This window comes from Lathyrus oleraceus, chromosome 2, assembly GCF_024323335.1.
Source record: "Lathyrus oleraceus cultivar Zhongwan6 chromosome 2, CAAS_Psat_ZW6_1.0, whole genome shotgun sequence".
In the NCBI taxonomy this organism is placed as follows: Eukaryota; Viridiplantae; Streptophyta; class Magnoliopsida; order Fabales; family Fabaceae; genus Lathyrus; species Lathyrus oleraceus.
Window position 1 is genome coordinate 828,467 of NC_066580.1, and position 27,772 is coordinate 856,238.

Here is a 27,772-nt window from a genome sequence, read left to right on the forward strand (position 1 = left end):
TATACTCCTATAATAAGGAATAATAATAAAATAAAATTGGGCAATAAAAGTTTGGAATTCTTATTCGGTTCTTGGTTGTGTAAACCGCCCCCTCTGTCTGATTCTGGTTGTTGCAAGTCTTTGATGAGAGTTTCCTCTGATCGAAGAATAGAAATGAAGATTATGGGTTTTCCTGTCATCTTCTCCGCTCGAATTACTCTTCTATTATTACAGGTACTTGTTCTCTCATGGAATTACTCTTCTATTGCAGGTGCTTCTTCTTCACTTCACTCTATAATCTATATGCTAATTCAGGTACTTGTACTCTCTTCTATGCACTCTCTCACTACCGCTCAAACCCCGAGGTAAGTTACAATTTCTTTCTAAATCATCACTACCTAACTTTTTTCATTTCTTAATTCCAAATTAACATTTATCTTTATGCTTAGGGCAATCCATTCCGATGAATACTGCGCAATGTATGATATTTGTGGTCAACGCAGTGATGGCAAAGTTCTCAATTGCCCCTATTCTTCACCTTCCGTCAAGGTCTCTCAATCAACAATTTCAATTTATCAACCAACCAAACCCTATTTTACTTCTATTTACTTACTATGCTTTTCAATTCCAGCCTGATGATCTATTCTCAGCTAAAATTCAAAGTTTGTGTCCCTCTTTAAATGGAAATGTTTGTTGTTCCGAGCAACAATTTGAAACATTAAGGGCACAGGTTCAGCAGGCAAGTTGTTATCCTTCTATTAATTTCGTTATATGTTTCACAGCGTTTTTAGTATTATAATCATCCTGTTTTTGTGGCTTAATGTATATCTTTCAGGCAGTACCTATTCTAGTTGGCTGTCCGGCATGTTTGAGGAACTTTTTAAATCTTTTCTGTGAACTTTCTTGCTCTCCTAATCAGAGTCTCTTCATCAATGTCACTTCTGTTTCTGAGGTAAGCCGTTTCAATTTCGGACTAGTAACACTCTTGTATTGACTTTTGAAGTTTATGCTCGATGGCATTTTATGATTCAATGCTTCCATGCTTATATAGATTTTTAAATTGATTGCAATCAAAAGATCAAACTTGGTTGGAGATGCTATTGCCTATTGTTGAGGTTTATCATAATACTGGATGGTTTGGGCAATGAATTTAGTCAATAACTAGATCAGAATCAGCACCCATTGTAGATAGGCATATATTCTTATTGCAGCCTTACACTTATCTTATGACTGTAGGTTGTCCTTTTAATGCTTGTTAAAATCGATAAACACAAAAATAAAATAGGCACTCTATAGTGTGGTTTGTTTGGTCTTATGCATGACTACCTCCAGACTATAGTTGTAATTTGGTATTGATCAATTTATGTTAATTTCAGGCTACTGGTAATACGACTGTGGATGGGATTGATTTTTATGTAACTGAAACTTTTGGAGATGGTTTGTATCAAGCATGTAAGGACGTAAAATTTGGGACAATGAATACAAGGGCTATAGATTTTGTTGGGGCTGGAGCTAGCAATTATGAAGGTGATCCATTATAACATGGTTGGATTTATTATATAAGATGCATAAACCCTGTTAAACAAGTGATCTTATCATTTCAATTTGAAAGCCCCATTCCCTCATGTATTGGTTGGTGTTGTGGGAATCTGTTTAGGGAATGTATCATGTATGCATTAATTAGTGATGAGTGTATAAGTAATTAGGCTATAGTCCAAGGAAGATCCCAACATCAAGGGATTGCAACTTAGAGTAGATCGATATTTTTTTCTTAAATTAGTGCTAGCATCTTTGAATATAATCTACCTCATTTTTGTATGCAAAAGTCTATATTTTAGGAATGTGTTTGTTAGGAACTAGAATTTTGTTTGCGTTACCTAGTTACCAAAGACAATGTCGATTCCGTAATTCAAGAAATGAGAATATTATGTAGTACATATTTAAGTCAATGCTTTGAGTAAAAAAAGTCAATGCTAGGACTAGGACTCCTATATATATGTAGTTCTCATTGTTATAAAATATTAATGAGTTTTAAACCAAAAATTATTGAGATTGTTCATTGAATTATTCGATAGAACTGTAATTTTTCCAGATGTTAACAGAGCTGTAGATTCAGAAGACTGCTGCTCACTCACTAAAAAAACCCCATTACCTTCAGAAACTCTAGTTTTCTTCATTTCAATTGCCTTCAGTGCTTCTGTGAGTTGTTGCTCTCCGTGCCTCCACTGCTTTGATATTTCCCCACAACTTTGCACCATCTGCCGTCATCAACCGCCATCCACCACTACCAACCATCATATTTTAGGCTGATGGCCTCATCATTTGGGTTGTAGTGCAAAGTTCAGGCAGAACCTAGAAACCAATGCCCAACCTCCTTCTCACATGTAGTTACTCACATGTTCAACACTTACACCTGCCTCATGTGTTATATTGCTTCCTACGTTTTTTATTGAGGTTATTTCTGATCAACTCACCAAGCATTTCCAGTTTTGTTTTGATGGCCTGTCATTTGCTGCCATCTCTGTCTAGGGGTATTTTGAAACCCTAGTTGGTTTCTCTCTCTTATGACGTGGGTTTTGTCTACAATGTTGAGGGAAGTCATAGAAAGGGCAAGAGCTTTCTTCAGCAGCACGAAGAAATCACCACAATTTAGGCGGAGATTCCAGGACTGCAATTTTCTCTCTCTTATGACCAAATGCCGCAATTTAGGCGACTGGGGGAAGACTGCAATTTAGGCGGAGATTCCAACACTTCTCAACATGGAGAAGGTTTTCTTTATTGTCGGTTAAAGCATCCTTGTTTTAGGGGGGGTCAGAATTCTGTTTCCTCAAGTTTTTAGCAAATTAGATATTGAGAGTCTTCACTCTTCATTGTGATGCGTGTGAGCTTGCTAAACACAAGTGCAAAGAAGAACATTTCCGTTTTGTCTTGTTCATGCGAATATATGGTCCCCTCTTTTATTTCAGTAATTCCATTGCTTGATGGTTTGCGATATTTGTTGATGACTGTACCCAAGTTACCTAGATTTTCGTACTCAAACATAAATATGAAGTTATCACAGTTTTCCCAAATTTCTTCTCTATGATATAAAATTAGTTTGATGTGAATATTATAATACTTCAACAATGCTAATGACTATTTTAATCATGTTTATACTTCCTTCTAAAAAAGAGAGAGCGTAGCTCACAAGTTTTCTTGTCTCAAAATACCACACCCAATTGGGATTGCAGAGGGGAAAATTGGCACCTTCAAAACTAAATACAGGCAGCGTTGGTCCTCCAAGTTACGATCATTCGTCCCTTCCAATTATGTGTAGGATCTTGAGTTTGACAACGTTGTATGTAGTACTAGTACCAATCACGACACAAGAAGGTCACATGTTAGACAAAATATGTGGAAATTAGGATAATTTTTCCCTAACAGGATTTAGAAACTGATACTGGAAGAGCAGAGCTCTGACAACTTTTTGAAGAGATGAGATTTCTTCCTTTTTGCAACCCCATTTCACTGAAATTGAGTTTGAACCGAACAGTGGAAAATTCTGTATAACTAAGAAACCTTATATCTTTAGTTAGAAATATTCACGTGACACTAGTGCAATACTAATAAAGGAAACAAACACAAAGTAGCTCATACTTAACATCATCTTCTCGTTGTTTGATACAGTCAAGTCAACTACAACATTTCTCGAGTTGTTTTTAATTGTAAATTGTGTAATTAATACATTTTCTAGTTCTTATTTAGGTAGTAAGTAGCTTCTTCTTAAGCTATGTTTGCATTCCATTAGAACATTTATATTCATATGCTTGGATTATACATGCTCGTTATGTGCTTATGCAATTTATTTTTTATTAACAATGCCAGAGTGGTTTGCATTTCTTGGAGAAAAAGTGCCTCCTGGTGGACCTGGTTCACCTTATTCTATACATTTTAAGACAACCATTCCTGACTCATCACCTATAAAACCTATGAATGCATCTGTCTATTCATGTAATGACACTTCACTCGGCTGCTCTTGTGGTGATTGTCCTTCAGCTCCTGTCTGTTCAGGCTCAGAACCTTCACCACCCATAAAAGAGCTCTGCTCCATTAGAATGGGATCTCTGAAGGTTGAAACAATAGAATTGATTCTTTTTCATGATTAAATTATTTTCACTTCAAGACTAGATAAATCCAATGCCCTCTTTCTTTTTTAAAAGATGGCTTATCTTTTGATGTATTCATGACGTTGATTTTTGTATAATAATACTACAGGTCAGATGTGTGGATTTTTCAATAGCTCTCTTGTATATTCTATTGGTTTTTGTGTTGTTTGGATGGGTGTTTATGCAAAGGACAAGACAAGAGGGGAGAGTTGGCTCCAATGTAGAACCATTGCTGAATGATACAGGTGGTGAAGGAAGTAGTTTTACTAACATCCCAAGGGACGAAACTCATCCTGAAGAGGTATGCACATAAGCCTGTATTGTAGAAATATATGTATGTTTGGGAATCAGAAGGATTCAAATTATTATTACTATTATTTTTGTGGAAAGCAGCTACCCTAAAGTTTAAACTGGCGGGTGATGGTATGCATGAATTTATATTTACATTATTACAATTTACGTATCCCCTCATTCAAAAGTTCTTTGGGATTCTTATGCTTAATTTGAACATTTTTGTTTAGAACAATGGTAATGATAAGGTTCAAACTCTAAATTGCTTGGTCTTAGAGACTATCCGAAAATCTTTTTCCAGGTCAAGGCACATGAATTATGTATACATCTTCTCTAAACTCTTATTAGGAAAAATGTACAGGTAAGAGGAGACTACCCTATACCAAAGCTAAAGTGTGCCAATAGCCTCAACAAGGGTTTATAAGTGTTCTTGTAGATTCCTATCATTGACAAATTGTGTGCGGCTTGAAGCGAATATAAACCTTTGTTGTTAAGTGCTTTGATCCTTACTAGCTAAAGAAAGAAAATAAGAGGTAGCAAGAGACATGCAGAAACCGCGTAGCATTATATAAATTCTATTATATAGGCACTATACAATTATGAGCATTAAAAAATGAATACAAAGGAGTATGCTAGTACATCCTAGAATATTTTAGAATATATTTACAAATTATTCCTATATTATTTAAATAATATTTAAATATCAACACTTCCCCTTAACCTGGAGCATATAAACCAAATGCACCCAACTTACCACATGTATAGCTGATTCTAAGATCTCACATGGATTTTGTAAAAGCATTTGTCAATTGATTATTTGAATTGACAAAGTTTGTGACGATGTCGCATGATTCAATATTTTGTCAGATAAAATGGCAATAAAATAGTCTTTCACAATATGTCTGGTCCTCTCAAAAAAAAAGAGATTTGAGGCAATATGCAATGCAACTTGATTATCATAGACTAATGCCATTGGTCTTCTTGTTCAAATAATAACTCTTTGATAGAAACTAACTGATATAGAATAGAAAATAGGGAAAATCCCTTGAGTTATAGAATAATATTGCAGAATTTTGAGGGTAGAGTCTGCACCTCCCTTAATGCCAAAATGACCATTTTCCTATCAAATTCCATGATAATCAATCCCTCACCGTCTTCCCCTATTTATTCTAAACATAAACACTCAGAATTAATAAATCATAATTGCTCTTAATAATAATATAATATTAATAATTACCCACTAATGCTCGTAATATTTTTTCACTAACCACTCATAATAATATAATATCAGTTACAAAACTGAAAAGATCTAACAATACTCCACCCCTAAAGATTCTCATTCTCCTTAAGGTGAAGGATAAAATAAATGTCCACCAGGGTCCCACAACTTGATGTAGAGTGACAGATGCATCATATACACTGTTTTGGGTGGTATGCTTGGTCCAAAAACATGGTAACTAATGCCTGCATCATATACACTGTTGTGGGTGGTATGCTTGGTCCAAAAACATAGCATGACATTGACAGCAGTAGGCATTAACAACGCCGGCTCAATCAAACCAGAATATAATCCACCCTTCACCAAGAACCCGTTGGAGGCAATCTGGTCCTCGATTCACTATACTTGCACCATGTCCATCAATGTGCTCGCCGATACTAAGGAATTTGCAAAAATCTACTTTGGTCTCTTTTTGCTTTTCCAATGACATTCACTGGGGAATTTTCGGCATCTTTTACTTTTGTGTTTTCTGCCTTTTCGTCATTTCTCTATTCCGTTATATGAATGAGAACTGAATTTCCTTGGTCATATTCTTCTTGTTGAAGGTTGAACACGTGAGGTGTCAATGACTCTGATTCCAATTCAGGTTCTTCTTGTTCATCGAATATAGGTACAAGGTCTCTATACTCCGGCTTAAAATGCCAAAGTAATGCAACATGAAACGTTTGCTAAATTGCTTGTCGTCGGTGTTGACTCCACCACAACCACCATATGAGGCACGGTTCCTCAAGGCAGTTACCGCCTCTTGCAACGTCTCACTCTCTGGTGTTCCCACAACATCAAAGTGTTCTCCAACATAATTCAACCACCAATAGGCATCTCAGCTGCCTTCAAACTGTTACATGTCCATCGGCTATGATACCCGTTGATAGAAACCAACTGATATAGAATAGGAAATAGGGAAAATCCCTTGAATTATATAATAATATTGCAGAACTTCAATGGTCCTTCAATGGTCTGCACCTCCCCTAATGCCAAAATGACTCTTTTCCTATCAAATTCCATGATAATCAACCCCTATTATCTTCCCCTATTTATTCTAAACATCAACACTCTAGAATTAATAAAATATAATTGCTTGTAATAGTAATTTAATAATAATTCTTAGAATTTGGGTTGAATCTTACTCATCCCTACAAATCGGTTTGTAAAGTGAGAATTGCCTCCATTTATAAACATAACACAAGCCATATCTTTAAGCAATGTGGAACTAAATCCACCCCTTCAAAGCTAAAACAATGAAGGTGTTAGGGGTTGCAATGAGGCAAGTGAAAGTGCCGCAATTAAGGCGACTAGGCGCGGACCGCAATTAAGGCGGAAAGGCCAACACACCCCCTCACGCTCGGGCCTCAATGAACCCAAAGCGTGGACGATGCAGGAAGTCCAAGAATGGATCTAGGATGGGCTTTGATACTTTCTCATAATTTGGATTGGGCCTAACTCATCCCTATAAACCGACTCGTAAGGTGAGGATTACACCCATCTATAAACACAACACATACCATATCTTTAAGTAATGTGAGATTAAATCCACCCACTAAAAGCCAACACAATGAAGGTGTTAGGGGCTGCAATAAGGCAAGCTAAAGCGCCGCAATTAAGGCGGAAAGTCCAACAATAATAATAATTACCCGCTAATGCTACTAATAATATCCCACTAATCACTCATAACAATATAATAACAGTTACAAAATTGAAGAGATCTAACACTTTGAGTAATGATTTATTCAACCAAATGAGTTCACATGTTACAAATGCCATGACTCTATTCTTCCTTAGCCGTGGACCTTGCAACTACATTTTGTTTCTTACTCTTTCAAGATATCAAGTTTCCTCCAACAAATACACGATACTCAAAAGTGGATCATTTACCAATGGGTGAGATCAACTATTTTAGTATGTCTTCTATCTTCATAAATGAGACCTTTGCCTGGAGCACCTTTGATGCATTTAAGAATTTAAGAACCCCGACTACCACATTAACTACAAAAGAAATGTTTGAACGAGATAGTTCAATTTGCCAACCAACCTCCTATATCTCTTCGAGTCAGATAGAGGCTCTCCATGATAGGGTAGAAGTTTGCCATTTGGATCCATGAGGTATCATTTGGTTTGACATTCAATAGACCGTCCCCTTCAAGAATATTCATAGCGTATTATTTAAATATTATCAGCTTCACATTATCGGTGACTTAGGCTAAATATTTTTCTCATTCTCCATATGTCAACTGTAACTTCAATTTTTTTTGGAATTTATCTTTGGCTTTATATAGTGCATTTCATTATCCTTCTTTTAGATAATGCAATTGATTTGACATAAATTCTCCCAAAATTTGGCATATTTAACCCAAGGCTTTATCCTACAATTCTCACTCTGGCAGATGTCTTACAAATTTTATCAAGCCCTCAATGGTTCCGTGAAGCTTAAATATGATGCTTTATTAGCCAGTGGAACTTGGTTATTGTTTCCTCACCTCCTAATCATCAAGCCACAGGCTGCACGTAGCGGTAAACAAAATAACCAGTTACAAGGCCCACATCACATCCATATCCAAAAACATATTTTAAAAGCCAGATATTTGCAATAATTTTTAACTGGCTCATTTCAGATATTTAAAACAGAGTTGTGTTGTATGCTTTTGTAAACCCAGTTGGCGAATTAGATATCCATATCCATGTTCAAATTCCGTCTGACTATCAATTTTTGTAGTTCTATTTCAACATATTATTAATGCTTAAATGTTTTTTTGGTAGTATTCTTTAATAAATAAACTAATGCCATTATGTTTTTTTCTTGTTTTATCCATTAACCAGCCTTTGTTTATGATATTATGCTTTTTAATTAGCCTCTTTTGTTTTATCCATGGTGTGCTAGAATTAAATGGTTTACATGATGTATAATCTGCTATATTCAAAGCAGATGTATGTTTAGTATTATTTATATTTATTACTCTATCATAACGTTTACTTTGTTTTGACAAAGAAAAGGTGCAAGTGATGGATCCGCACAAGCAGAATGCAATGCAGTTGTCTTATGTTCAAGGATGTTTGTCTAGATTTTACAGGTCTGTAGCTTTAGCACTTGCTAGGTTTACAATTTCATAATCATTGATTAATATTTTGTTTTTGTATCCAGAGCTTATGGAAGATGGGCTGCTAGAAAGCCCAGTACTGTCCTTTGTTCCTCATTAGCAATTGTTCTTTTGCTTTGTTTGGGTTTGCTTCGTTTCAAGGTGGAAACACAACCTGAAAAGGTATTATGTTTCATCTATAGCATCTCCACAAAGAGCACTCTAGTTTTTTCCCCTGTAACTGTTATATGTTTAAGTTTTCTAGCCTGTTCCGGCTGGCAGAATAATGTGTTATTTTCAACCCTCGTCTGTTAGTATTACCTTGGTTCCTTTTTTCAATCTCCTCTTAGACACGTTTGTATGGGTTTTGGAACAAGTGCTCAAAGGGTAAGCACATTTTGCATAACAACAACATCAGATTGAAATATTTTTACACTGCCCAACCTATACTTTTATTAGAAAACATAGAAAAAGTTTTCATAATTTTATTAGAAAACAAAGGAAAAGTTTTCATAAAGGATAAAATATCACTGCAAGGGTGTATTCTTATAAATAACTTCCTCTCTGTCTGCTTGGTCTTTTGGATACATTCCTGTATGTTGAGAAGTTAGTTCCACATTGGATGACATATGACTTGAACATGTGTTTAAGTGGTGGATAGTCCTCACCTTTCAAGCCGGTTTTGCAGGGATTTTATTAGGCCTAAGCCAAATTCTAAGATAATATCAGGGCCTATCCAAGATCTGTTGGGCCATTGGGCCAGGCTCTAGATGTTCAGTCTTGGGTGTGAGTGTGTTGAGATGTCCCACGTTAGATGAGATATGACATAATCACGTGTTTATAACTAGCGGACAATCCTAACCTCCTCACTTGACAAACCAGTTTTTTAGAAATTTAGTTCTTTTAAGACAAAGGAATCATAGTTTCTTATTCTTATAATTTCAACTCATTACATAATTAACCACATGTTTAAACTCTATTAGCCATCCAAATTGATGTCAAATTTGCATGTCTAAATAACACAACTCATTAAACAAAGGTCACACTAAAAGTAATATATGTGTTCATAGTTGTAAATGTTTACAAAATACGTAAAGTATTGACTGTGCTGATGCTGTCTATTTATTTTTAAATTTTTCGTAACGACTTTTATTCCTATCTAAACCTGTTTTGTCATGTTTGCATTTCAGTTATGGGTAGGTCCTGGAAGTAAGGCAGCAGAAGAGAAAGATTTTTTTGATAGCCACCTGGCTCCATTTTACAGAATCGAACAGGTTTCAGTAGTGCTTATAATTTTTATTATTTTCTTTTGTTACTATTTTCTAAGCTGACTCTAGAGTAAGTGGATAGAAAACCCTATATCTAGGATGCTAAATCATTTGCATGTTTTGTCTTTACTATTGTTTCTATTTTGTGACGATAAATCTACCATTAGCATTGAACAAGCCGGTTCAACATAATATAATGAAGCATATAAAGATAGACTAATCCTTCATCAAGAAGAAATTTATTGATGGTCTTATAGCTACAACACACATCCTAATGTATTCACTAAGGGAATTACCATATAGTGGTTTAAGATCTTACTTGCAAGCTAGGAGTGATAGATTTGTGAAATTATAGGGTGCCTTCATTTATGGTCTGCCCCTAGCCGCCTAATTACGGCATCTAGGTTGCTTTCATTACAGCGTCCAACACCTTTATTGTGTTGGGTGTGAAGGGATGAATTTAGTTCCACATTGCCTATGGATATTGCCATTGTACGGCTTCTAAAACTTTGGGAACTCTCATCTTACAAGCCGGTTTTGTAAGGACGACTTAGACCTATCCCAAATTATAAGATAGGGAGATCAACATTATTTTATAGAATTATTTTCTCTTATTTGTATAGCCGATTTCATACTTTTCAGTTATTATTTCATTAATTATTTAATATAGTAATTAGTAGAATTTATGAACCATCAATGTAAAGCGATCTTTGTCTAGAGATTAAAACCAGAACTTATATTAAGAATATGATTCCCTTATTCAAGCATTAGACATTATTCATAATAGGATATCATGGTAGCTTTTGATCATGTAGCCGACCTTGCCTAGTAGGAAAAACATTTTCTTTTTGGTGTTTGTTTCCTTTCATTTCTCGCTATGATTCTATCTAAAATGATTAATGTTGGCAATCCTATTTGCTTATTCAGCTCATAATAGCCACAATCCCTGAATCTGAGAATGGCAAGCCACCAAGTATCATAACAGAAGACAATATTCAGCTGCTTTTCGAAATACAGGAAAAGGTATTTTATTTTCGGTTCTTTCAACTTGCTATACTTTGAATGGAGGTGTTGCAATGTAGCGGGGCTTTCTTTATTACAAATTTTCCTTTCATTAATTTGACAGGTCGATGGAATTCGTGCAAATTATTCTGGTTTATTCGTATCTCTGACCGACATTTGCTTGAAGCCTTTAGGCGATGACTGTGCCACCCAAAGCATTTTGCAGGTTTTCTTATTCAGTTCCCTTTTAATTTACTTTGTTTTTATTAGGCACATTGAAGATGATTTTGTTTGATTTTCATTTTTTTTTGTCTTAATTTTCTATCTGATAGTATTTTCAAATGGACCCTGATAATTATGACAACTATGGAGGTGTCGAACACGCCGAGTATTGTTTTCAGGTAAACTTCAATAATCATTTTTCTTTGTTAAAATAACAATTAGAAAATAAGAGAGGAAATCTTAAAATTTGGTTGGCTACACAGCGTTGTCACTGCTCGCATCATTTCAAGTACTATATCATCATTGTTTTGATCGTTGCTGCTCACAATCAACAAACTTATTTCCGTTGGACCTCCCTCAAGCTCTTGGGTCTTAGTTTTCACGCATGCTCTGACCCTTTTGTCATTATATCTTTGTCTTCTGTGCATTTTCTGAGCACTGCTCAATTAAGATTTTTTTTCTTCTTTTGCATTGTGAGGTCGGCTTGTTCTTTGGTGTTTGTCATGCAATTCTTTTCTCAATAATGGATCATATTAGTGGCTTCTATTTCCACCGGCGATCATTCTGATGGTGATTCTTTTGTTTTTTAAGTTCCATTTCGATCTATATGAAGCTAAGGTCCATATCCTTTTTAGCAGTTTCATTTTGGTCCACTGCAGGATATTTCCTCTGGTTGTTAAGAGTTTCACCCTTAAATTCAATACTGTTTCACTTTCTTCTTGGGTTCTAACAGTGTTCTTATGATGTTTTGATATTGGGTATATGTTGCTCTGATTATTTGAATTTATCATTTTCAGCATTACACTTCTACAGAAACATGCTTTAGTGCATTTAAGGCCCCCCTTGAGCCAACTACTGCCTTGGGAGGGTTTTCTGGGAACAATTATTCTGAGGTAAGGTCATGCGTTTTGGCTGATGTCTGTTTATGCATTACTTATATGCTAATTACTATATTCTAGGCCTCAGCATTTATTATCACGTACCCTGTCAATAATGCAATCGCAAAATTTGGAGATGAGAACGGGAAGGCAACTGCTTGGGAAAAAGCTTTCATCCAGTTAGCTAAGGTTTGGCTCCTAAATATAGTCATCACAGTTATTAGTTCTTGTGTAACTTATATCACAAAGTTGACATTTTCTTTTAATTTTTATCGTCAATTACCAACATCTCTCGATAAATCCATGATATCATTATGTTCCTGGTTAGTGTAAGAAAAAAGGTTATTATCTCATGTTCTTTTCTTTCATTCTTTTTTTATTTCCTTTAATTCCATGGTATGGTTTAGCTTCCTTAAATTAAGTATATACGTAATTATTATGTCTCAATCCCCAAAATAAATTATGATGTAGTATTGTACAACCTGTATATTATTGGAAAAAGTTCCACATAGGATAGAGATAAGGCCTACAATGAGTTTATAAAGAGTTACACTTCTCACCTTATAATTCGATTTCGTAAGGATAAGTTAGACTCAATATAAAAACCTAGTATGTTATCAAAGCCTATCCATTCAGGGCTACCCACCATTTATATCGACACATCAAAGAAATTCTAGTCCCGCATAGAATTGAGATAAAGCCTGTGAGATGAGTTTATAAAATGTGGCATCTCTGACCTTATAAGCTAGTTTTGCAAGATGAATTAAGTCTATTATATAAGCCAAATATATACATTTCTTTTTCTTCATCGAATAATAAGATTTTCATCAATTTCAAGGGTACATAACCCTCATAAAAATGTCCATCTTAAAAGGTAAATGTTCAACTTAATTGTCGGGCGACTCTTGTCTAGGAATTGAAAGACCTAAGCTCTCTATGCTAGTGTTACCAAAGCACATAAATATTCATGTAAGTACATAGAAATGTTACTAAAACTGGATCGGATCGGCCAGTTAGACTAGTTAAGTTGGAAACCACACCCACAGATGATCCTGTCACGTTGTCAGATCTAAAATGCCTTCAATCCTGTGCATACTTGCTGAGAGTCTCAAAAAGTGTAAGAGTATTGTGGTATTTCAAATACCTACTCATATTTAGGCATGGTTTCAATTTTTTGTATTGTCTTAGTACAGTAGCAGGTCACCAGACTCTTGCAATCAGCCTCTTGCATATCTACTAAGTTTCTGTTTATAATGTCGAAGTACAAGAACAAGTGGCTATATGATATGCATGTTTCCTGAGTACATTAGCTTTTGCGCGTTACTTGATATTCTAGTTTTTCTACCTCTATTTCCATTCATTAGCCATACCACATTTTGAATCAATTTTATATTTGACAGGAGGAATTGCTGCCAATGGTGCAATCTAGCAACCTTACTTTGTCTTTCTCTTCGGAAAGTTCAATTGAGGAAGAATTAAAGAGAGAAAGCACTGCTGATGTCATTACAATACTCGTAATAACTTTCCATTTCTTTCAACTTAACATGAAAAACTGATTTGTGTTGCATATAAACTCATGAACTGAATAGTTTGATTATGGCTTTATGAATTGAAGATTTGCTATACTCGAATTTACATTGAGTTCATTTCTTACATATTTTTAGGTAAGCTATATTGTAATGTTTGCCTATATATCAGTGACACTGGGAGATACACCACATCATTTATCTTCTTTCTACCTCTCGACCAAGGTATGATATTTTTCTTTAAGTTTCTAAATTCCTATTGTCCTTTTCTCATTTTTTGTTCACTGGTATACTGAATTGTTTGTGTACTCGATACATATACATGTCTTTTATAAGTGCTAATATGTGCTAAGTTGTACTTCTTGATGAAAATGTCCTTAATTATTACTCAAGACAGTGCACATGTGCACTTAGACTCTTGTAGTAAAGCTTCTTGTAGTTTGTGAGAGCTGTCTTCTGACTGCTCAGCTATTATGTTTCTGTTGATGGTAGATCTAAACTCACTATAACCGTGACAATTCCAAATGAATCTGGTTAGAACAGAAAAAATGTAGTTTTTCACTACAATATTAAGATGGATACAATCATACTACATCAACTTCATATGCCTACATCCGTTCCAGGTCTGCTGTGTGATATTCTCAGATTAACATACAACTCTATTCTTCATACAAGATGAAACACACATTAAGCTTGATGTATTTTTGCTTGAGAAAAAGTGCTGAACAAATAGCCTTGTATGATATCACATTCCTGTTCAGGATTAGCTAGCGGACCAACTTAACTAGCCTCTGAATCAGACCTCTTAATTTTTTGTCCAAACTCGGGGTGTCGGATCAATTTACATTGCTACATTCACCCTTAATCTAAAGACTGGAATGCTAAATTGTTTATTTGTGCGAAACCTATTGAATTTGCGTTGGTTTACATTCATATTGATAGGGACTTAATAAGGCATGCAACCGGGCGGGGCGGGGACGGTTTTTTACCTTCCCCGTATTCAAACCTGAATACCTAATAAATCTTTTTGGTACGCATTTTTTCGCATTTCTGGAAATTATCGCATTTATACCGGAAATTTGAAAATATCTGGTAAAAAATACCGGAAATTTAAAAAAATCCGGTAAAAAATCCGGAAATTTCAAAAAATTCGATATTTTTCTGGGAAATCTTAAATCCATACCGGAAATTACAATTTCCGGAGAAAAAAAATTCTGCAAATTTAAAGTTTTTCGATAATCTTGCATAAAAAAACTGTGAATTTCCAAAATTTCTGATACAGATTAAAAATTTCGGGTAAAAACCTGTAAATTTCTAAAATTTATAGAATTCATCCAAGAGTATAACGGTAAACTTGCTCTAAATGGGGGGTGCCAGGTATAAGTGGGTGGTGACAAGTTAAATTCCTCTTTTACCTGACCCATCACCATATTTCGTAATCGGAGAAAACTCAAACCTAAATCTAAATCCAGTCAAAGCGGATTTTTCTGTCCAACTTGGGGCAGGTTCGGGTGTGTATCCGCGGATACGGGTTATGTTCTCATGCCTAGACCTTATAGTGTGCCCAAATTGTGAGAAGCCTAAAGTATGGAAAGTGTATCGGTGTAGGGGTCAGAGAGAAACGGAGGGGAATAATTAGAAGAGGTACTGAGGTGTCAGTTGGCTATGCTGAGCGATAGCATAGAAATTAGATACTGAGAGAAGGGAGACATGGGGGTATTTTATCGTTAGTTGATTATTTGTAGGGACAATATTTCTTGAGAAGCTGTAGCTCTGAAATTTTCTTGTAAGGGACCCATACTGCTCCATTGAAAATTGAATATCTTAGAGTTTGAGTTGGAACTAACTCAATTTTCAAAACCGGATTGTAAGGTGAGGATTGTCCCCATTTATAGACATATCTACAAGCCATATCTTTTATGAAGTGGGACTTTTAACACACCCCGTCACGTCCAACACTATTGGGCTTGGTGCATAGATATAAATGGTGAGTGACCCGATATCAGAAATTGATAGTAGATGACCCAACTAATTTTAGATAAACTCTGATACCATATTAAGTTTTTATATGGAGCCTTACTAATCCTTACAATCATATGAGATTGGGTTGAACCTAAATCAACCTTACAAAACCGACTTGTAAGGTGAAGATTGCTCTCAGTTATAGTTTTTTTTCAGGTCATACCTTTCTAACGTGAGACTCTTAACAGAATATACCATCCATTCCCTCCTTATTTATTCCATTGCTGTTATTTTATGTTTTGTTATGTGTGAGTTCCATCACATATCAACTACTGCATCATTTTCGTTCAGTTATTTTCTCATGTGGTTCATGTAGAGATGCTAGAAATTACATTAATTTTTAAAAGCAGTGTGAAATGGTTCTTCAGATAAGGCTGCTATTACTATGATTATTTTGAACCACTCATCTTTGACTTAATGTTATGACATTTAGGTATTGCTTGGTCTTTCGGGAGTTTTGCTTGTTATGCTTTCCGTCCTTGGTTCAGTTGGATTTTTCAGTGCTTTTGGAGTAAAGTCAACACTAATCATAATGGAAGTTATACCTTTTTTGGTTTTAGCTGTAAGTCTTTCTGTTATGACCATTGTCATTTATATTTTATTACTGCTGTGAAAAATGCCGTCCATGTCATAGTATCCAAATCAAATGGACTAACTTAAGTTAACTGAAAAATAATGTGAACAATTCTGACTATTGTCATTTAACTTCAGTTGATGCTGTAGACCCATAGTGCCATTAAACTGAAGTTATATACAGTCAGCTTCTGCTGCCTCTTGAATTATCATGTTCTTGGGTATTCAAAACTGAGAGTTTATACAGAAAGATAATAAATTGCAACTGCAATTTACTTGAGAGTAATTAAGCTGCCATTATTTCCTAAGATGCATTGAACCTATTCTACTTGTTCTACAAAGAATCTCAGCAACTTGGAAAGTTGAATATTAATGTGATTCTAATTCCAACAGTTTATTATAATTTTACAAGTTTCTTGCTTTGTTCATTCTTTGATTAGGTTGGTGTGGATAACATGTGTATAATCGTAGATGCTGTTAAACGGCAACCCTCTGATATACCAATAGAAGACCAAATAAGCAATGCAATGGGGGAAGTTGGACCATCCATAACACTCGCCAGCTTATCAGAGGTTCTAGCATTTGCTGTAGGATCATTTGTTTCTATGCCAGCATGCCGTGTTTTCTCGATGATTGCAGGTAAAATAGTTTTCTTCTCCTGTCCCGCCCTTTTGTATAAAAAAACCAAATAGACGTTTTTGTAGAGTGCATTTCAAATTTTTGTTTATGCACATTGAAAGGAGGGGGGAAATCCAACTTCTTTAACAAGTGATTTTAAGTTTATTTTTTCTTTGCGTTTTTTAACTTCTGACAATATATTTTCTACAGCTTTAGCAGTTCTGCTGGACTTTCTTCTACAAATCACTGCTTTTGTGGCTTTGGTTACATTAGACTTTGAGAGAGCCAAGGATAACAGGGTTGACTGCTTCCCATGCATTAAGTTGAACCGACACTCTATGGAGCAGACTGAAGGTACGTCCGAGCTTTTGACCATGGATACTGTTTTTTATTGGAGATGACAGCTACTCTTGAGCCTGTATGTCACATGTTGTGTTTTTGGGTAGTTGTTTCTTATATGGTATTGGAATCTTTATGACTAAATTTTGAAGAATTGATCATTTATGACCTTCATATGCATACATGGCATGAGACATTTGCTTCTACTTCATCATGCCCAAAATTTACCAGCCCTTTATCTCTCAGATTCTCACATGTTGTGTTTTTGGGTAGTTGTTTCTTATATGGTATTGGAACCTTTATGACCAAATTTCGAAGAATTGATCATTTATGGCCTTCTTGCATACATGGCATGAGACCTTTGCTTCTACTTCATCATGCCCAAATTTTACCAGCCTTTTATCTCTCAGGTTCTCTCATTGTTAATGATCTTTATATTTTCCTCTTCCGCAATCTATCTCAGCCTTAGATTAGTTCGTCTTAATGTTGTGTACTTTCGGTAGCTTTTAACTATCTCAGATAAAGTATGACCTATACACTATTCCAGATGATTTCTGGTCCCAATGCATGTATTTTAACCTTGCTACCCCAATTCCAAACTCAGGTTTGTCACGGCTATCCCAGATGCAATTTGGCACTGGCTATTCTAAAACAATGATAACTTAATATTAGTTCATATTAGCCTCGATTTATAAACTTGGGCGCACAATTTTTTTCGTTCTTTTGGGGACAGAAAATTCACTATTTTATAGAAGACTATGAAATGGCTGTTCTTGTAAAGGCGCAAGCAACTTTTTCCTAGAGTGAGTTGATGTAGTTAAGATGCATATAGTTCTTCTGTTGGTTCCTCAGTGCTCTGGTTCTTCTTTTATAAGATGAGAGATTAATAGCATCACTTTAGAGTATCAAAGTCTTTATAGATGTTCTCTTGACCTTATCTCGTAGATTCTTCTTGGTCTGATCAATTCTGGTGTTTCTTCAAAAGACTTAGGCTCTTAATGATTAAGGCATTAAGCCAATAAGATGTGAATATCCTTTATGTAGATCTTGATAGATGTAGTAGCTTTGTCAATTTTGATGCTTCTTCATACTTTCATTAATCCCTTCGTCCCACGATGAGTGGCCCATCTGAAAAAAAAATAAGTGAAAATGAGCCATTTCAATTTACAATGCAATATTAATTCAGTAGCTTTCAATTGTACCCTTTAGTTAATACTACTTGATAATAGGTACATTGGTAAAAATATTCTTCTCTCCCTTTCATTTATACAATTTTCTTAATAAGTGTGAAATGGCTAACGGGGTCACTCATTGTGGGACGGAGGGAGTATTATGCACCGGGATTTTATATGTAAAAGATGCAACGTCCTCGTCATATTCTTGTGACATCTTTTAATCATTGTACGTTCTTCATGATTTAGCATTGAGAGAATCATTCTTCTTGTAGAGAGAATCCTTCTTTATAAGTCGTGTATAGCTGATATTTTTGTTGAGTGATTGAGTCATCCATCCTTGAGTTGTGCCTATTGGATTATGCACAGATTTCTCTTCTTAAAATCTTCTTTGAAGTAGTCCATTTTATATTAGACAACTGTCGTCTTATTATGTAAGTGTGAACATTTGTTTTCTGTAAGTTGCATTATTTTTTTCTAGGATTGCTTGATGAGATGTATCATGCATGGTTAAGACTTTTGGAAAAAATATTAAGCGTGTATTGTTAGCGAGATAAACTTAACTCTACAAACTGTGCAAAAGAAAGTGTCCTTTTAACCAAAATAAGAGTCTTTTTAGCCAAAGAAATTTGTCCCAAAATTAATGTCTCTTTACGTTTTCAATGCAACATTAATTAATTTTCCCAACTTTACCCCTAATAAATATTATCTACACTACTTTCAAGTTATTAAACTATACCATACATTTATGACAATCTATAACAACCAATAGTAATTAAGGGCAGTTTTTTAAAATTGTTATATTATTTACTCAATCGTTACTTTTTTTAATCTGTGTGTGACCACCTTAAAAGACTTCTATTTTGAGACGGATCAGTATATCAATTGGTCCTTGCCATGGTATCAAAGACGCCATGACCAAGTGATTACGAATTTGATACTTGCTTCCCTTTTTGTCATGGCGAGATTTAATTTCACTAAAAGATATGGTTATGTGCTATGTCAATGCTTCAACTCCAAACAACTTGCAAATGATGAGCATCAAGCTTGTTAGGGATATGAACCGCTTGGCACTCTTCAGATTAAGATTTTAGTTTTAGGAGGATGCTGGATAGTTTGTTTATTTATTGCAGTAGTCCTAAATTGTTTTTAGCTTCTGTTGAGTTGAGTATTTTGATTTTTCTCTCCTTGCATGCATATAGTTCTAATCATATCATTATCAAAGTGCAGGAACTAGGCAGGAAACAGATGGACTACTGACACGGTATATGAAGGTAAAATTATATTTTGTTCTTGTGATCAGAATAAAAAGAAGAAAAAGAGATACTATTGTGCTACTCATGGTTTATGATTCAGTTATGTTATTTTCTCATCGTAGTTGGTGATAATTTGCAATACATGATACATCTATCAAACTCACATTACAGCGTAGACCTTATACTATTTTTCCTTGCTTTTAGTATCAAAATTAACTATTATCATTGTGTAAATATAGGAGGTTCACGCGCCATTTCTTGGACTATGGGTAGTTAAAATCTTGGTCATTGCCATATTTGGTGCATTTACCTTAGCAAGCATTGTAAGTTACTAGAGAAATGATTAAATATTAAATTTCAGAAAGATCTTTTTGGAAAATATCATTTTTTCTATCCTTTTTTATTCAGGCATTATGCACCAGGATTGAACCTGGTCTTGAGCAACAGATTGCTCTTCCGCGGGACTCCTACCTTCAGGTCTAAGTTTCCAATTCATTTCAGATGTTTTTTTTTTTTTGCAATTTCTTTCAGCTCTATTCTTTATCATCCGGTCTCTTATAGTGGTTATATTTGTTCTGTTTACAGGGTTATTTCAGTAACATTTCTGAGTACCTCAGAGTGGGACCACCATTGTATTTTGTTGTGAAAGACTACAATTACAGGTTGATTAATTTTTTAGGCGTTCTTGTTTCTTTATACATTGATGTCATTGTCTTTTAAGAATAACTTTAAATGTTGTACCATTTGCACATTGAATATGCCTTAAGCATGCAAATCTTAGATGGGTGAAAAAGAAATAGAATTAGTTGGCAACAAATTAGCCATGTGATTATTTTCCTCCAATGTGTGAAAAACCTCAGATGTATCAATTAACATCAGGGGAAACTTAATGCCTTTTTGTAGTCAGCACCTTGAAATTTCACTTCATTCCTTGTTCAAGGTGGTGTCTATTTGCCAATAACACAGTTTTAAGTTGCATGCTCTTTTCTCTTCAATTTGTATCTAATTTTTTGATGTTTTCCTGATATTCTATCCTGCAGTTTGGAATCGAAACATACAAACCAGCTATGCTCCATTAGCAAGTGTGATTCAAATTCTCTTTTAAATGAGGTAATCAATGATTAATTCTTCAAAAGTGGTTGTTCTTGAAAGCCTCTTATCTGATTTCCATATTTTCTTTAAAGAATTTCATCACACATAATCAATATACTGAGCCTAGCTTAGTAGCAACTATTCAGTCATTTCTACAGTTCAATAAAAATATACTATGATATCGATGCCACCTGTATCTTTACCACATTTGATTTTTACTAACTTGATTTGATTTTCCTTTGATCATGCTAACCACTAATGATTTTTCCAACCATTCGTCAATTCCATTAGCTGCTCATCTTGTGTTATAAGAAGTGGTTTGCACGAATTTCAACTTTGTTAATTAAACTTGATTTCTAGTTTTAGTCACCTTTAAGTACAAACTATGATGTATAATTGTCCATAACACTGCAGATATCTAGAGCATCATTGGTACCGAAGTCAAGCTACATTGCCAAACCTGCTGCCTCATGGCTTGATGATTTCCTTGTATGGATATCACCTGAAGCTTTTAGTTGCTGTCGGAAATTCACAAATGACTCATATTGTCCACCTGATGATCAGGTATGTTCTTCTCATATGTTTGGATATAAAACTCGTGTGCAGCTTGCTTGATTTTCCTTCTCTTCTACAAATTTTGGAACTATATTCATGCACATGGTATATATATGTGTTTCTGCATCATGTTTTTTTCTTCTTCTTTTTCCTGCCTAATTTTTCTAACTGCAGCAATTGTTTGAAGTATTAATCTGATAAGATATTACTCCCTGTACAATCACAATAAGTAAATATCTGTCCTTGTTCAGCCACCTTGCTGTTTCCCAGATGAAGGACCGTGTGAGTTTGGTGGAGTCTGCAAAGACTGTACAACAGTAATATACTTTTCCCTATACTTATTTTGTTTATTAAATATGAGATTATTTTCCTAAAGACTTTAAACTGTAAATCAGTAGCAAAGGGACTGACACTTTTGGTTGATTCCTAGTGTTTCCGCCACTCGGATTTGGTTAATGATCGTCCATCTACAGCACAGTTCAAAGAGAAGCTTCCCTGGTTTCTTGATGCGCTGCCATCAGCTGATTGTGCAAAGGGTGGCCATGGAGCTTACACCAATAGTGTAGATCTCAATGGTATGAAAGATACTCACTCTCTCTCTTTAAAGAACACGATGTATTCTATTCCTTGTGTATGCTGTAAGCGAAGGTTTTCTAGTTAAGCCTTTACATGTGTATATTTTTTAATACTCTTAACATTCTGTTGAAGCTTCTGATGCTATTACCATTCAACAACCCAATCATCCTGTCATCCCTCCCTTTTCATCTTCATCTTTGTCTTCTCTTCTCTTATGAGTCGAATCTCAATCTGTACTCATAAAAATTGAAAGAGTACGAGAAAGTGAGCATAGTGATAGAAACTGAATTTGTTATTACTGATTATGTACAGTTATTCTGTTACAGGGATATTTATAGTTTCTGTCACATCTAGACTAGTGTGACAGGTTGTGATACAAAATCCCTAACTCAATATCCTGTAAACTAAGTCTTTAACAGGCTGCCACATAAATGCAATACATAAACTGAGAAACTATATACTAAACTTTAAAATATATTTGTATTGTACTGTAATATCTACCCAATCCATTCCATGCTTCCATCTAGTCATCACTCTGAGACTTCTCTCACCTTAATCTGTTTTTTTTCACTGATAGAGGAGACTTGAGACAGTGACACCATTGGTTGTTGTCAGAAGAAAGGCCATCAATGTTGTTGGATGTCTAACTTAGTACTCTTTAACCCCGGTTTTTCTTGGGTCAAACTGTCCATGCTCCTCTAGTTTATGATGTTATGCATATCTTCGTCTCCACCTATTTTTACAATTTTGCTTCACCTCCAATTGTGAATGAGTCTGCATCTTGGTTCAATTACCACAATTCTTTGATCTACTTCTCACCGCGGTATACCTTAACTTTATCAGTTTGGTGTATTTATTATTTTCTATTAATTTGGTAGACATTTTTGACCCATACCTGTTTTGGTTCCGCATTGTTGTTTTGATTTGGCAGGAGAAAATTAGATAACTTCTTAGGGCCTTCATTTATTAAATTAACTCCGACACTATTGACTGTGAACAAGTGTGATGTAGCAAAGGAGAGACAGAGAGTTAGTGAGACTGGAAAAAGCGAAGATTATAATTTCGAGAGTTAAAAATGATTAAAGTATCTATGGCTGTAGATTATCCATGAGCGTTTGCAGAGTTTGGGAAGATTGGTGACCCCAGAGTTTGATGGTTCTACAATAAGCATTATGGAGATGGAGTAAAAGGCTCTTCTTTTCTAGTAAAAATGGTGGAAAATAGGAATGGCGTATTAAGATGAACACTGTTTAAAACTTATATTTTGTGTGAGGAGAGTTAACTGTGTGGCAAAAAGCTTTAGATTAGATGTGCTATGCCTAATTAACAAAAAAGACTGTACAGCAAACACAAATGAAGTTTTAGTATGGTAACAGGATTTCATATGGTAGCATTTTCTTCTCAAATTTTAAATTCTGATGTGAAGTTTTTACTTATAATTGACTTTCAGGTTACAAGGGTGGTGTCATACAAGCTTCTGAATTCCGTACTTATCATACACCACTTAATAAACAAGTATGTAGGGTGATAAAAAAGATTTTATTTCCTTGCTTATGCATGATGTTTCATGCACTATTTTTTATCTAACTGGAATCTTGTTAGGGTGACTATGTTAATGCAATAAGAGCTGCAAGGGAGTTTTGCTCTAAAATTTCTGCGTCTTTAAAGGTTTGGACTTCAATTGCTTTATGAGTTTTTGCCTTTTGCCTCTTGGTTTAGCTTTTTGCTTTATATGGTCAAACAATTTTTAAGGATATGGTCTTCACATGCATAGCTTAGGAACGCTTTCTTCCCCTTGCAATTATTACTGATTTCTATTAGAGCTGTACTGCTTTCGTGAGCCTTTTCCTGGGATAGTCTTGGTTCTTAATTTGTTTACTTGGAAATGTAATACTTATTTTTTGCTTGAGCATTGAATCTCAATCTCTAGATGTTTTGGAGTTAATAATTCACCATACTTGTCACCTGAATATCTCTTTCTTGATATTAAATTTTTCACAAAATTATAGGCAATGTGATTATGGATGTACTTTTCATTTTTTGTCCTTATGAAGTATTTTTGATTTGGCTAAATCTAGGCATAGTGCGTCATTATTACTTTTATGCTTCTCTATTTCTTGCTGACTTACCTTCTCCTGTGCAGATGGATGTATTTCCGTACTCAGTATTTTATATCTTCTTTGAACAATATTTGGATGTATGGAAGATAGCGCTGATCAACATTGCGATAGCACTGGGTTGGTATTCTAAAACAGTCTAATAACATCTACACATGGGATTGCATGCTTGTATAAGAACTGTATTTTTATGAGATCAACTGTTTGTTTTGATCCTAGATAGATACCCCCCTTCTGTTTATCATTGCATCCTGTTCCATTTTATTTTTTGAAATTTGAGCCTATGTTTATTCCTATTTTATTGACATCAAACTTTTAAATTTACCTTTACCTTTATGGTCTTTGAGTGAGTACTTTGTTGTTTTGTAAATGTCAAGGCACTTTATGTATGTCTCCAGAATGACATACAACATCTATTATTCTGTTGCTTTCTGTATTGTTAAATATTTCAGCATCTGGATTTAAACTCCACACCATTAGGTAAAACTTAATTGATATCCACTTCACATTTTTCTGTGCCAAAAATTAGAAATTGGAAATGTAATTCACATCATCTCATGTTTCTCCATGTTGTTGTTTCTCCTTGACATAAACTTTTAAATTTAGTTGAGTCATCTGAATTTTTTGTATTAATTTTGTCTTTTTTTAATCAAATTCATTTGACGTTGAACAATTTTTAATGATATGCAACAGGTGCTGTTTTTGTTGTTTGTTTGGTCATCACATCAAGGTAGAAAATCTATTCAAACTTAAGCCTTGTATGCTTACAGTAAATTCAAAATTTGTTCTCTCTCGGTATCATGTGTAATTTATTTTTGTTTGCAACCCAATGCAGCGTGTGGAGTTCAGCAATCATATTACTTGTTCTTCTCATGATAATTCTGGACCTCTTGGTATCACTTATCTTTGTTGTTTTCTATTTTGTTATGTCTTTCTTTTGCCTTTTATTTAGGTATCCTATTTTCCCCTTTTCTATTGTTTTAGGGGTTCTCGTGTAAAATTCAATTGCACCTTTTTCTGTTAAATTAATACCTTTTAAGTTCAAAATGAAACTCACGATTTCTGTGACTGTTGCAGGGTGTAATGGCGATTCTGGGTATTCAACTAAATGCGGTGTCTGTTGTAAACCTAATTATGTCAATAGGGATTGCTGTGGAGTTTTGTGTGCATATAGCCCATGCATTCATGGTTAGTTTAATCTTCTGTTTTGTTTTATACACATTGTGGAGCCTTCCTCATAAAGTAAAATGGTTAGTTTAAGTCTCTCTCAAACTGGCACTTCACCAATTTGGTTTCCAACACACGTTCATTAGGTCAATGTTATTATGGAAATTACTTTAGCTTGTGGAAATTACTTCAGTTCCCTCTTTTCTTTCATATTATATTATGTCTACTGTTTAAAAAATGCATGTTTACTAATGATCTTATACATTATATCACTCATGCTTATACAGGTAAGTTCGGGGGATAGGAGCCAACGAGCAAGGACAGCATTGTGCACCATGGGGGCTTCTGTATTCAGGTTGGCTATGCATATTGTTACATTGCATGTAGAAAGTTCATGACACTTACCGCATAGGACCTGAGTGTATGTCAAATCTCAAACAAATTAATTATTCAGCACTAAGTCAAGATTTAATTAGTTCCCGAAGTTTATTTTAAAAACCTTATTATTATGCCTAAACTAAATGAATGGTAAGAGTATACTTTTTCTTAGAATAAGTTATAGTTCATTATGATAAATTGATTTGAACTGTGGTCTTATTATTTGTGTGTCTGCACTATGTTGACCCTTTTCTTTTTACTTGATTTGGCAGTGGAATCACACTTACAAAATTAGTTGGAGTTCTGGTCCTTTTCTTTTCAACATCAGAAATTTTTGTGGTTTGTGATATATCACCCTTGACCTCAATACTTGGTTGTCTATGCAAAAGAAAAAAGTTTAAGTAGCTCACTATCTTTATGGTCTTTGCAGGTGTATTACTTTCAAATGTATCTGGCCTTGGTTATCATTGGCTTCTTGCATGGTCTGGTGTTTTTACCAGTAAGTGTTGTTTGAGGTGTTTGGTTTGGCTCTATAAATTACATTAGCTCTTCAGTGACAATGTATAATAGGCTTTATTCCTGCATTTTCCTTTTACGAGTAATTGACCACCCCTAGTAGTAGTAGTAGTAGGTAATTTGTTAGCACTTATCTGTAAGTCCTTATTGAGGCTTGTGGAATGTTTTAACATGGGAATAGGATAGCATAGCTTCGCTGTGAACTTGTTATGTATCAAAAAAAGTATATACAATGATTAATCATGAAATGTCTCACATTTCCTGCCTTTTTTTTCCCTCACAGGTGGTATTAAGCCTGTTTGGTCCTCCATCAAGATATACAGTTATAAAGGAGTAGCTACACGACATTACTTCTGCTTTCAACAAAACAGTCTCGACAATCAAATTGAATTTTAACCAGTTTACTTCAGGCTGACAACACATACAACAAACAAGAAAATTTGTTTTGACCATGGAGGATTAATATTATATTTTCTTTTGACTCCTAAAAAGGTTTATGGTTATACATCTCAACATCGTCAGGAAAAACTTCATACTATACTAAAGTTTACTTAGTTCAGATGTTATGGTAGGACTGACTAACAACTAGTTTAGTTTAGTATTTCTATGATTCAAGATGATAAATTTATCCATTTTCAAAAATTATTTGTATTGTAATTTACTTTTGTTATACTTTATAACCAATGTTAAGTAAGAATGACAGGCAGGTGAAAATAAATTGCAATGCAACTCATCTATAGGTGAAAATAATTTACATGTTAGATCATATTATATTTCTTTTGACTTTAGAAGATTTTTATGTTCGGTGATTATAAAGGTATTGACTTTAGAAAGATTTTTATGTTCGGTGATTATATTTTCAACATTGATTTTATAATATTAATATTTAATGGCCAAGATTTGTTATCAATTGGTAATTTTTTTTTTTCTTATTTGAAACTATTAATTTTTTCTTTCAATCATCATCTTCATCTTTATCATCCTTAAAAACTCATTCATCCATTATTATTATTTTTCACCATTCCTAAAAACTCAGATTAGTTTTTCATCTTTATCTTCTACCACCATTTTTATTTCAAGAATCTAAAACAAACAGAAATCTTATATACAAGTTTAACAAATCTGAAAAAAATAAAAAAGAATTCATTCTAACAAAAATTCTATATTCACATCTAATCTAATTTATTTTTGGTTAAAATCTCTTCTTTTCAAATCTGAAGATTTTCTATTCTAAATTAGACAAACTAAACAAATACAGATTTGAAATTGGAGCAAAAATCTCTTTCAAATTTTACATATTTGAAATTGAAAAAAATTCTCTTAGATTACAAGTATTATAGATAAGAAACTGAACAAAAAAAGATTTACTAATCTGATATTGAAAAATGCATCCGTGTTGGTAAGAATTTACCAAAAAACGGATAATTGATTTGATTCTTGGTTTAACTTAGAATTTGCAGGAAGAAGATAAACATTTCCTTATCTGTAGGGGAGGAGCCGAAGCTAGTCATCAACACAAAAGATATGTTGGCCTACTCGCCTGTCAGACATGCTAAGAATATACACTGAAGTTGTGAGCCTTCGTCTTGTTGTCCATCCATCTGTTAAATCGGTGGCCCAAAGGAAGCATAAGGTGGGCGAGGAAAAGAAGTTTGTCATTGATGAAGAGGTGGAAATGCTATTCAGTGTCAGATTCATCACTGAAACGAAGTACCCCGCTTGGCTGACCA

At 34.5% G+C, this 27,772-nt stretch overlaps 1 protein-coding gene across 1 annotated transcript; it reads left to right on the forward strand.

The window, feature by feature from the left end:
- Nucleotides 1-16: 16 nt before the first annotated feature.
- On the forward strand, nt 17-26,808 carry LOC127117452 (uncharacterized). The gene is made up of 39 exons (XM_051047470.1): nt 17-213; nt 295-344; nt 429-528; nt 611-722; nt 819-931; nt 1,356-1,506; nt 3,844-4,088; nt 4,234-4,425; nt 8,683-8,759; nt 8,831-8,948; nt 9,956-10,039; nt 10,961-11,056; nt 11,160-11,261; nt 11,368-11,436; nt 12,055-12,150; nt 12,217-12,324; nt 13,536-13,649; nt 13,800-13,886; nt 16,117-16,245; nt 16,697-16,895; nt 17,085-17,228; nt 19,616-19,659; nt 19,881-19,964; nt 20,050-20,118; nt 20,227-20,303; nt 20,682-20,751; nt 21,148-21,297; nt 21,540-21,605; nt 21,719-21,863; nt 23,315-23,379; nt 23,467-23,532; nt 24,008-24,101; nt 24,675-24,711; nt 24,817-24,874; nt 25,059-25,169; nt 25,436-25,503; nt 25,799-25,865; nt 25,957-26,025; nt 26,326-26,808. The coding sequence occupies exons 1-39, from the start codon at nt 124-126 to the stop codon at nt 26,377-26,379; spliced, it is 3,870 nt and encodes a 1,289-aa protein (XP_050903427.1). The 5' UTR covers nt 17-123; the 3' UTR covers nt 26,380-26,808.
- Nucleotides 26,809-27,772: the final 964 nt, after the last annotated feature.